This window comes from Pan paniscus, chromosome 10 (assembly GCF_029289425.2).
Source record: "Pan paniscus chromosome 10, NHGRI_mPanPan1-v2.0_pri, whole genome shotgun sequence".
NCBI classification, from domain to species: domain Eukaryota; kingdom Metazoa; phylum Chordata; class Mammalia; order Primates; family Hominidae; genus Pan; species Pan paniscus.
In genome coordinates, this window is record NC_073259.2 from 131,399,641 (window position 1) to 131,412,081 (window position 12,441).

General features: G+C 42.4%; 1 protein-coding gene across 6 annotated transcripts in view; it reads right to left on the reverse strand.

Moving 5' to 3' along the window:
- Nucleotides 1-12,441, reverse strand: part of SBNO1 (strawberry notch homolog 1) — a 75,598-nt gene that overhangs the window by 23,095 nt on the left and 40,062 nt on the right. For all 6 annotated transcript variants that reach the window (XM_024931036.4, XM_003812104.7, XM_055096320.2 and 3 more), the window contains 9 exons: nt 11,440-11,591; nt 9,297-9,494; nt 8,461-8,628; nt 8,194-8,369; nt 7,661-7,792; nt 4,983-5,118; nt 3,305-3,417; nt 3,130-3,201; nt 1,381-1,480 (listed from right to left, as the gene is read on the reverse strand). In XM_024931036.4, coding sequence (XP_024786804.1) covers nt 1,381-1,480; nt 3,130-3,201; nt 3,305-3,417; nt 4,983-5,118; nt 7,661-7,792; nt 8,194-8,369; nt 8,461-8,628; nt 9,297-9,494; nt 11,440-11,591 — 1,247 coding nt within the window. The remainder of the gene's footprint in view (nt 1-1,380; nt 1,481-3,129; nt 3,202-3,304; nt 3,418-4,982; nt 5,119-7,660; nt 7,793-8,193; nt 8,370-8,460; nt 8,629-9,296; nt 9,495-11,439; nt 11,592-12,441) is intronic.

Below are 12,441 nucleotides of genomic sequence, written 5' to 3' on the forward strand. Positions count from 1 at the left end.
ACTGTGCCCAGACCAGGGAGTTGTTTCTGACACTCCTGATGTCAAAAGGAGTGAAGGTGTAGGGTTAAGACTTTATTGCTTTTGTTGAAAGCCGAGAGTAATGATGAACACCTCTAACTGGTATGTCAATATGAACTGTTGACAACACGTATCAGTATGTGCTAATCTACCAAAAGGACTTTCTAGTGAAAAATGCTAACTCCATCTGGGTGCCTTGGCTCACATCTGTAATCCCACCACTATGGGAGGTTGAGGTGGGAGGATCACATGCGGCCAGGATTTCAAGACCAGCCTGGTCAACATGGCGAAACCCCATCTCTATTGAAAACACAAAAATTAGCCAGGTATGGTGGCGGGCACCTGTAATCCCAGCTACTCGGGAGGTTCAGGCAGGAGAACCCTTTGAACCTGGTGGCGGAGGTTGCACTGAGCCAAGATCACACCATTGCACTCCAGCCCAGGTGACAGCACGAGACCCCGTCTCGAAAAAAAAAAAAAGGACATTTCCAAATACACGAAAGAAAAAAGGCTAAGCTATGAGCCACATGTATCCATCACCCAGTTTAAACAACTGTGAATTCATGGCCAATTTTGTTTCATCCAAACCTCCCACCCCCACCAATCAATCCTCACAGATTATTTACCTAGGTACTTTTTCAACTTTAAAATTAAATTGAATTTTAAAAGCTATTTGGGGCTGGGCACGGTAGCTCATGCCTGTAATTCCAGCACTTTGGGAGGCTGAAGCGGGCAGATCATGAAGTCAGGAGATCAAGACCATCCTGGCCAACATGGTGCAACGCCGTCTCTACTAAAAATACAAAAATTAGCTGGGTGTGGTGGCATGTGCCTATAATCTCAGCTACTCAGGAGGCTGAGGCAGGAGAATGGCTTGAACCTGCTGGCAGAGGTTGCAGTGAGCCGAGATCATGCCACTGCACTCCAGCCTGGCGACAGAGCAAGACTCGGTCTTAAAAAAAAATAAAAATTAAAAAATAAATAAATAAATAAATAATTTTTAAAAAAGGCTCGGTCTTTAAAAAAATAAAATAAAATAAATAAATAAATAATTTTTAAAAAAGGCTATTTGGCAAAGTGATTTTACTCAATGTACTAAAACAACTTTCCTCTATTAAATCTATTATTAGACAAACATGCTTTCACTATATCAACAGTAAGAGCACTTTCATTTGAATAAAATTTGCTTTAATAAATCTGTTTAATAGAAGATAATTATGTGTCCTAGTAATCATTAATTTCAAAGTTTTATACAATTTATGTCCAAAGAAAAAAACTAATATAACAGCAAACATTACAACAGGTTTGAGTACATCTTTGTCAATAATCATTGTCATTGTTATGAATATTTGTAGAAGTTACCTTTAAAAAATTCTCCAGGATAGTCTGGAGGTGGTGATACCATAGGAGAATCCAAGTTTACAATGGATTTCATGACAATTTCTAAAGCATTTCTTCCATACTGCAAAAAAAATCAAAACCTTTAACCAGTTTCAGCATTTGGATACTCTTCAATCACATGACCACCTAAATACTATAAAAACTATTGGCTGGGTGCGGTGGCTCATGCCTGTAATCCCAGCACTTTGGGAGGTCGAGGTGGGTGGATCACCCGCGGTTGGGAGTTCAAGACCAACCTGACCAACATGGTGAAACCCCCATCTCTACTACAAAAAATTAGCTGGGTGTGGTGGCAGACACCTGTAATCCCAGCTACTTGGAAGGCTGAGGCAGGAGAATCGCTTGAACCTAGGAGGTGGAGGTTGTAGTGAGCCGAGATGGCGTCATTGTGCTCCAGCCTGGGCGACAAGAGCAAAAAACTCCCTCTCAACAAAACCCCAAAAAACCCACAAACTTATTGTACCAAAGATTCAAAAAAGCAATTCTCAATTATCTTTATATGTATTTATTTTTTCTTTTTTTGGAGACAGAGTTTTGCTCATCGCCCAGGCTGGAGTGTAATGGCACGATCTCTACTCACTGAAACCTCCGCCTCCTGGGTTCAAGCGGTTCTCCTGCCTCAGCCTCCCAAGTAGCTGGGATTATAGGTGCCCGCCACCATGCCCAACTAAGTTTTTTTTTTCTTTGAGACGGAGTCTTGCTCTGTCGACAAGCTGGAGTGCAGTGGTGTAAACTCGGCTCATTGCAACCTCTGCATCCCAGGTTGAAGTGATTTTCCTGCCTCAGCCTCCCAAGTAGCTAGGACTACAGGCGCACACCACCACGCCTAGCTAATTTTTCTATTTTTAGTAGAGACAGGGTTTCACCATGTTGGCCAGGATGGTCTCGATCTCTTGACCTCGTGATCCACCCACCTCGGTCTCCCAAAGTGCAGGATTACAGGCGTGAGCCACTGTGCCCAGCCACGCCCAACTAATTTTTGTATAAGTTTTTGAGACAGAGTCTTGCCCTATTGCCCAGGCTGGAGTGCAGTGGCATGATCTCGGCTCACTGCAACCTCCGCCTTCCAAGTAGCTGGGACTACAGATGCATGCCACCACGCCCATCTAATTTTTGTAGAGATGGGGTTTCACTATGTTGGTCAGGCTGGTCTCGAATTCCTGACCTCAGGTGACCCACCTGCCTTGGCCTCCTATATTCTGGGATTATAGGTGTGAGCAACTGATCCCGGCCTAATTTTTGTATTTTTTTTTTTTTTTAGTACAGATGTGGTTGCACCACGTTGGCCAGGCTGGTCTCGAACTCCTGACCTCAGGTGATCCACCTGCCTTGGCATCCCAAAGTGCTGGGATTACAGACATGAGCCACAGCGCCTGGCCTTTATATATATTTTATACTGCCTAGTTCATGTCTCTACACATAAAAAACATGAGAAAAATTAACTTCCTTTGCTTCTGAGAACTCACAGTTAATTCAGTCTCATTTATTCTTGTTTTCCAAAAGGAATAAAGACAACTACATTGCTATACTGATACTTAACATGTGATCTAACATACATGTGAAATTCTGTCTTATAGGAAGCCATGATTTTAAAGCAAATGCATAGGAGAGGCAGTTTTGTTTTAGACAGTAACTACTTTTCTTTTGGTGTTCCCGAAAGACACCATACGCTATCAAAAGTTTTCAGAGATACTGAAAATTGAAATGTACCTTATTATCAAAGTTGAACCTGCTCAGATCTCTAGATTCTGTTGCTCTTCTATCGCCATGTGTAAGTGCCCCCTGTTAAAAACAAAAATTTCAATCAAGGCACAGGTAACCTTTTACCAGAAAACAGGTACAATAGATCATCATTTACACACAGCCACACAACTCCAAAACTCACCAAACTCTCAAGTCTTTTAGCAACAATAGATGCAAATCTTTGTTCTCCTGCCAGTTCAGAAATCAGAAAGACATACTCAGGAGCAGTAACTTGGTTTGATCTATGAGTACGTCCTGCAACGAAATTTTGTTTTAAAGATCATTGATTGTGTTCGCTGGACAGAGAATATTCTGAGATGTATTCCTAGCATTTAACACTAAACTGGTATTGGGAAACCACTAAACAATAAAAATTACAGATAATGTAAAATTACCATAACACACATAAAACTGCTCAATGACAGAAGTATTAGCATTGCTACCCCAATTTTGCTTAACCACATGTTACTGATGCACAATTACTCTGGATTTTCCCAAAATTGTTTTTCAAATCATTGGTCGTAAGAACATGAAGATGGAGGGAGGAGCTATGGGCCTTTGGTGAAGCTACTGAGGTTGGAAACACATATGGAAGTAGCAGCTTCTCTGATATGGACCTAATACATCCTTAAGTTTTATAAGGACACTCCTTGAGGAGCCCTGTTCTTGGAACCCCACAAATTCCCACCACATATATATTTTTTACAACTTATAAACAAGCAAAAAATGAATCCACAATGCATCATATACTATAAGGTATATATATAACACTCCTTAAATGCAAGATCTGAGATTTCGAGATAAGATATAAGACATTAAACAGGATTTTTTTGTTGTTGTTGTTGGAGTTTCGCTCTTGTTGCCAAAGGTGGAGTGCAATGGTGTGATCTTGGCTCACTGCAACCTCTGCCTCCCGGGTTCAAGCGATTCTCCTGCCTCTGCCTCCTGAGTAGCCAGGATTACAGGCATGCACCACCACGCCCGGCTAATTTTGTATTTTTAGTACAGACAGGGTTTCTCCATGTTGGTCATCCTGGTCTTGAACTCCTGACCTCAGGCGATCCACCCACCTCAGCCTGCCAAAGTGCTGGGATTACAGGCGTGAGCCGCCGCGCCCAGCCTGTTTTTGTTTTTTGAGACAAGGTCACGCTCTGTCACCCAGGCTGGAGTGCAGTGGTGAAATCATATCTCACTGCAACCTTGAACTCCTGGACTCAAGTAATCCTCCTACCTCAGCCTCCTGAGTAGCTGGGACTACAGGCACACGCCACCACACCCAGCAAGTTTTTCTTTTCTTCTTCTTCTTCTTTTTTTTTTTTTGAGATGGAATCTCCCCATGTTGCCCAGGCTGGAGTACAATAGCGTGATCTCAGCTCACTGCAGCCTGCGCCTCCCAGGTTCAAGCAATTCTCCCGTCTCAGCACCCTAAGTAGCTGGGATTACAGGTGCGTGCCAACACACCCAGTTAATTTTTGTATTTTTAGTAGAGGCTGGGTTTCACCATGTTGACCAGGCTGGTCTCAAACTATTACCTCAAGTGATGCACCCACCTCAGCCTCCCAAAGTGCTGGGATTACAGGCACGAGCCACTGCTCTCAGCTGTTTTTCTTTTCTTTTGGTGGAGAAAGGGTCTCACTGCGTTGCCCAGGCTGGTCTCAAACTCCCGGACTCAAGTTATCCTCCCACAGTGGCCTCCCGAAATGTTGGGATTACAGGCATGAGCCGCTGTGCCCGGCCTAAACCTAGGTTTTGGTATGCGCAAATTTACCCCAATGATTCCTAGCTATCCATTAAGTGAAATCCAGTTTGTAGGAACTTACCGAACTGTTGAATTGCTCTATCAGCGCTCCAAGGTAATTCTAAAGTCATATGAACTCTTCGCCTTTGATTTTTAGCTCTCCTATCTGCTTGTAATGAAATACCCGAGCTGGCAGCTTCTGAGATGATAGCAATATTCTGTGTCAAATATAAGAAAAATAAAGTCACTTTTGCATAAGAACAAGCAGGCCAGTGCCTTAAATGAAGTCCTTCAGCAGACTGCCTATTCTCTCCTTCTTTCTCAATAATGAAGACTTCCAGTTTTATTTCCCAGTCTCCCTTACGGCTAAGTGTGAACATTCTCCAGCCAGCAAGGTGTAGGTAAAATGTATGATGCACAGGAAATGTCCTTAAAAGTAGGCGACATGCCCTTCTCATCCCCTTGTCTCCTCTCTGTTAGGTAAAATGTAGAGGTACTGACAAGAGTCTAGAACAGGTATCTTGGAATACAAAGGTAACCTGGAAATGGAGGCCCACATAATTTAATGAACAACACGGAAGATGCCTGGACTTCAAGGGGGCATACAAGCCCTGCTCCACCTACCCAAATGTGTCCATGAGAGAAATAATCTATCTTATTGAAGTCAACACTTAACAGACTTTGTATTTTCTGTTATTTAACAACCAAAACTAATTCCAACTAATGTAATTCCTAATGCATATGGGCCTAGATTCATGAAGCAATTATATAAAATAACTAATACCTGTACCTACAATCTTGAAAATACGTAACATTATCTTTTTGTATATATATATTTTTTGAGACAGGGTCTCACTCTGTCACACAAGCTGGAGTGCAGTGGTGCAATCATAGCTCTCTACAGTTTTCACCTCTCAAGCTCAAGTGATCCTTTCACCTCAGCCTCCTCCGTAGCTGGGACTGTGGGCATGTGCCATCATGTGACTATTTTCCCTGCACAGGGCGGGGTCCCACTATGTTGCCCAGGCTGGTCTCAAACTCTTGTAATCCTAGTACTTTGAGAGGCCGAGGCAGACGGATCATTTGAGGTCAGGAGTTCAAGACCAGCCTGGCAAACATGACGAAACCCTGTCTCTACTAAAAATTCAAAAATTAGCCAGGTGTGGTGGTGTGTGCCTATATTCCCAGCTACTCAGGAGGCTGAGGCAGAGAACTGCTTGAACCCGGGAGGTGGAGGTGGCAGTGAGCTGAGATCCAGCCTGGGGGACAAAGTGACGGTCCTTCTCAAACAAAGTCTACAGAAAGAGTCTCTGGGCCAGCACAGTAGCTCACGCCTATAATCCCAGCATTTTGGGAGGCAGAGGTGGGTACACCACTTGAGGTATGGAGTTCAAGACCAGCCAGGTCAATATGGTGAAACCTGTCTCTGTCAAAAAATACAAAAATTAGCCAGGCGTGGTGGCGCGTGCCTGTAGTCCCAGCTACTCGGGAGGCTGAGGCACAAGAATCACTTGGACCCAGGAGGTGAAGGTAGCAGTGAGTTGAGATCATGCCACTGCACTGCACTCCAGCCTGGGCAACAGAGTAAGACTCTGTCTCAAAAAAAAAAAAAAAAGAGTCTCTGGAGGCACCCAAAATCTCTACAATGGTTGGATATGGGAATGTAATCTGTAAGCCATTTACAGTAAATCGTCTTAATATAACATGACATAGCAATAAAATAAACAGTGAAACCAAAGTTACTAGTAATATGGACACACAGAAATATTTTAGTCTCAAAATCAGAATGACATTAGATGTCACAACACCAAGATGAACTAAGGGAACATTTTTTTTTTTTTTTTGAGACAGTCTCACTCTGCTGCCCAGGTGGAAATGCAATGGTGCAGTCTTGGCTCACTGCAACCCCTGCCTCCCAGGTTCCAGCTATTCTCCTCCCTCAGCCTCCTGAGTAGCTGGGACTACAGGCACATGCCACCACACCCGACCAATTTTTGTATTTTTAGTACAGATGGGGTTTCACCACCATGTTTGCCAGCCTGGTCTTGAACTCCTGACCTCATGATCTGCCCACCTCGGCCTCCCAAAGTGCTGGGATTACAGGCGTGAGCCACCACGCCTGGAGAAAACACAGTACTTTTATATCATGATTAAATATTTCAAAAGCCTCCAAAGCACTCAAGAGCCATATCTAATTCTATGCATTACACACAATACTTATTATATTCAATGATAAAATAATAAAAACATGCAAAATATTCAGTGAGTAAAGGCAATTACTAAAAAAATTTGCGTAACAGCTCTGTTGCCCAGGCTGGAGTGTAGTGGTGCGATCTCGGCTCACTGCAACCTGCACCGCCCAGGGTTAAGCTATCCTCCCACCTCTGCCTTCTGAGCAGCTGGGACTACAGGCATGCACTACCACACCCAGCTAAATTTTTGTATTTTCAGTAGAGACGGGGTTTCACCATGCTGCCCAGGCTGGTCTCAAACTCCAGAGCTCAAGTGATCTGCCCACCTTGGCCTCCCAAAGTGCTGGAATTACAGGCCTGAGCCACTGCACCCAGCCAATACTTACTATATTCAATGATAAAATAATAAAAACACGTACAATATTCAGTATGTACAATTACTAAAAAATACAGAATGACAATACTCAATGGACATGACTTATATTAAAAGGAAAAAGACTCTTCTAAAGCTTAATCTAAATATACAGGCATTGTTCTTTTCACTGAGAAGCATCTCAGTAAATCATACCTTATCTCCATCCATAAATCGTTGTTTTTCTGTGATGTTTAGTATTTCCACAGGCACATCAAGTTCAGATCTTGACTCATAAGATATGCTTCCATCATCATTGCTCACAACCCGTCCCTTGCGGCCAGTCATCTGAGAAGCCAAACAATGTCATTACAATGAACGTATCTGACTGTGGTGGATGGACTCAGTGCCTCTTTCCTTGAAGACACTTGGGAGATAAGAGCACATGCTGTGCTGCACCACACACTGAAGGATACAGAACACTGCAACACAGTCCCTGGAAAAACCTTGACACATGGCCACGATCACAAAAGAAGTGTGATAAGTGCAGTAACTAGGACCAGTGGCTTGGGACAGACACTCAGATACTGCAGGCAGCAGTTCATTGGATGTAGGATGGCAACTTAAAGTAGAACAAGAATTCTATGATCTAAGAAATTTAGATTATTACGTGAAGACAGTCAAAATACAACTCATTTTACAGGGGTTCAAATGGCAAAAATGTCACCAAGAGATACAGGCCTATTTACCTCAGCAACGTTCTCAGGGCCACCAAGTTCATCGATAAGTTCATCCAGGGTATTAGGGGGGAGGTCTTCAGCTAATTTTTCTAGCTTATCAAGCAGGTCTTTCTTCATCTGCTGAGCCCTTTCCACAGCATCCTGACTTGTTATAAGGCTACTGTTACTGTTGGTGTTACTGTTAGCTAGATAAAGAACATTTGCTAAAAGTTAGTACAAAGTTAAAATATTTTTGTTTAAAAGAGTATTTCAAAAAGGAAGTTTCTGTATGGATACCTGGTGCACTGTTAGGAGCAGGTGAGATAACTGGTGTAGATGAAAAACTAGGTCGTTTTGATCCAAGACCTGATGCTAATAAGGCACTTTGAATAGAATCTGGATCTATACTTTTCTTCTTTTTTTTCTCTTTGTTTTTCTTGTGGTCTTTTCTAATTAACCAGGGATCTGAGTGTTAAGGAAAGATACATGTCAAATCATTTGTTAAAACAAGTACAGAATCTTCAAAGGAAACAACCTTTGAAATTTTATTTTTTTGAGACAATGTTTCGCTGTTGTAGCCCAGGCTGGAGTGCAATGGCGCAATCTCAGCTTACTGCAATCTCCACCTCCTGGGTTCAAGCGATTCTCCTGCCTCAGCCTCCTGAGTAGCTGGGATTACAGGTATGTGGCACCACACCTGGCTAATTTTGTATTTTTAGTAGAGATGGGGTTTTTCCACGTTGGTCAGGCTGGTCTCGAACTCCCAGCCTCAGGTGATCCACCCACCTTAGCCTCCCAAATTGCTGGGATTACAGGCATGAGCCACCGCGCCTGGATGAAATTTTTTATATTGTTAACTGATAACTTATCACCACCTACATTGGTCCATCCGTAAACCATGGGGTACAAATCCATGTTTTCAAGTTAAAAATAACTGCACAAAATTGAGGTTATCTTCTCACATATATTAGGCTCAAACTTCCAGAAGGTAGATAAGCCTGGAGCTTTCCACCAAGCAAAGATTATAATCTGTGTGATCATTTGTACTGTACAGAAGAAAAGGTTTCATATCCCATTTTCAAATATACTGAAATATTATATGCTTTCGTGTATATTTAATATACTGAACTTACCATTTTCATCATCCTCATTAGACTCATCTAAAAATGGGTTGAAATCGTCATCATCTCCAGAACTCATGTTTTTAGAGCTCTCATAGTCACTTTCTTCATTATCAGAGGCATCAGATTCACTTCCACTGTCGTCAGAACTGCTACCAGTAAGGCCACCTACTTTTCGTGCTTTTTTGGCTTCTCGAGTTATTTCTTCACCTACCCTCCGCCACAAACAAGAGAGTCAGCCCAAATTCAATGTTTCTTAAGATCCAGTACATCACATTTAGTTCATGAATTAATTCAAATGAAAAGTGCAGAGGAAAAGTATTTAGGTAAGTCAAAAAACAAACAGAATTCACAAACCAGCACTAACCTTTTGGACTCCCATAAAAAATAAGGTTATAAACATTTATTCTGAAGAAGAAATTGGATACAAAAGTACTAAGTCAAAACTGCCTTCAAGTGCACAAGTTTCAAAACATATTCAGGACAACAGAGTAAAAGCAGAACCTCTGGCATAGTCACAATTTGACTGTGTATCAGATTTGAGAAGAGGCCTAATAATTACAGGTTTATAGACATGGAATACTTAGAAAATCAATAGAAAATCAATTTATAAAACCTTTTTATTTTTGGAGACAGGGCCTCACTGTTGCCCAGGCTGGAGTGCAGTGGCACAATCATAGCTCACTGCAGCCTCGACTTCCCTGGCTCATGTGATCCTCCCACCTCAGCCTCCCAAGTACCTGGGACTACAGGCACATGCAACCACGACCAGATATTTTTTTTTTTCCCAGACAGTGTCTACTCTGTCTCCCAGGCTAAAGTGCAGTGGCATAATCTTGGCTCACTGCAACCTCTGCCTCCCGAGTTCAAGTGATTCTAATGCCTCAGCCTCCCTTATAGCTGGGATTATAAGGCGCCCCTGCCGCCAGGCCTGGCTAAGTTTTGTATTTTTAGTAGAGAAGGGGTTTCGCCATGTTGGCCAGGCTGGTCTCGAACTCCTGACCTCAGGTGATCCGCCTGTTTCAATTCCCAAAAAGCTGGGATTACAGGCGTAAGCCACTGTGCCCGGCGAGAAGTCAACTTCTAAAACCAAAACAGGGCTGGGCGAGATGGCTCACACCTGTAATCCCAGCACTTTGGGAGGCCTAGGTGGGTGCATTGCTTAAGCTCAGGAGTTCGAGACCAGCCTGGCCAACATGGTGAAACCCCATCTCTACTAAAAATACAAAAATTAGCAGGGCATGGTGGTGCATGCCTATAATCCCAGCTCCTTGAACCCAGGAGGCAGAGGTTTGCAGTGAGCCAAGATGGCGCCACTGCACTCCAGCCTGGGTGACGGAGACGGAGACCCTGTCTCAAAAAAAAAAAAGAAAAAAAAAGAAAAGGCTCTTTTAAAGAAAACTACTGAAACACCCAGCTCTCTATATATTAAAAAACAGGTCTGACAATACAAAGACACAGGTTTTAGTTCCCATGCATCATTAACTATCTCTGTGAAACTAGGAAAACTCTTTAACCTTTAAATCTTTCTGTGCTTCAATGATCTCTGTCTATAAAATTGGAAAAATAAGTCCTAATTTCGTATGGACCTCTGCCAGGTTATATGGTAGAATGTATATAGCCAAGTGCTTAACACACTGCCAACCACCAGTGAATTGCTCAATTCCTAATTTAAAACGGGGATAACTTGTGCATTCAAAATTGTACAAGTGACAGTGAAAATTTGGAACCATTTGTGAATTCATGGAAGGCAGTTCATTCCCAAAATATAGCCACTTTAAAATGCTTATGTTTTAATTTCAACAGTATTTTCAACGTCAACTATTTTCTTTTTTCTTTTTCTTTTTTGAGACGGAGTCTCGCTCTGTCATCCAGGCTGGAGTGCAGCAGTGCTATCTCGGCTCACTGCAAGCTCTGCCTCCTGGGTTCACGACATTCTCCTGCCTCAGCCTCCCGAGTAGCTGGGACTATAGGTGCCCACCACGATGCCCGGCTAATTTTTTGTATTTTCAGTAGAGATGGGGTTTCACCGTGTTAGCCAGGATGGTCTCGATCTCCTGACCTCGTGATCTGCCCACCTCAGCCTCCCAAAGTGCTGGGATTACAGGTGTGAGCCACCGCACCTGGCCTATTTTTTCTTTTTTAAAGTACTCACCTTTCCGCTTCTTTATTTTATTTTCTTTACAAGGACTATCTCTTGGTGAACTGTTGTTACTTGGAGCTGTCAAATCGATTCCTAGTAAACTATAAAGTTTTTTCCTGTCTGGAGCAGGAAAATGTTTTTCAATGAGTGACTGCAACACACCTCTGTAGGAGAGAAAGAGCGACAATTACTGCTTCAGTTGACAAAATAATTATATGTAAAGTATTATTAAATATATTGAAATATAACTTGTTCAGTTTTACAAAATACTGATAAACGAGCTCAAATAAATTTTAATTTTCTAGCCCAAAGCTGTCCAACTAAATAATAAGAATGCAAGCCAAACCACATACACAATTATTGTATTTTCTGGTAGCTTAAATTAAAAAAGTAAAAAATAAATAAATAAAACTGGTGAAACTAATTTTAATAATACATTTTAACTCAATATACCATGTCAACACATATGTTTTACATTATTTTCTCTTAAGGAGTCTTTGAAACCTGGCTCAGTACACATATAATAACATCTCAATATGGACCAGTCATTTCCACTGCTCAATAGCCACATGTGACAAGCGGCTGCCATTCTGGACACGGTAGTTCTAGGCAATTATGTACAGAAAAATATAGATTAACAGGTGTATGTCTTGCTTTTTTCTTTTTTTTTTTTTTTTGAGACCGAGTCTCTCTGTCACCCAGGCTGGAGTGCAATGGTGCAATCTCAGCTCACTGCAACCTCCGCCGCCTGGGTTCAAGCAATTCTCCTGCCTCAGCCTCTCCAGTAGCTGGGATTACAGATGCCCGCCACCACACCTGGCTGGTTTTTGTATTTTTAGTAGAGACGAGGTTTCACCGTGTTGGCCAGGCTGGTCTCAAACTCCTGAGCTCTCGTGATCCACCAGACTCAGCCTCCCAAAGTGCCTGGATTACAGGCGTGAGCCCCATGTATTGCTTTTAAAAGGAGCATCTGAATGCATCCCGAGGCACAAAATAGTAGAGCAGCAAGTTTAT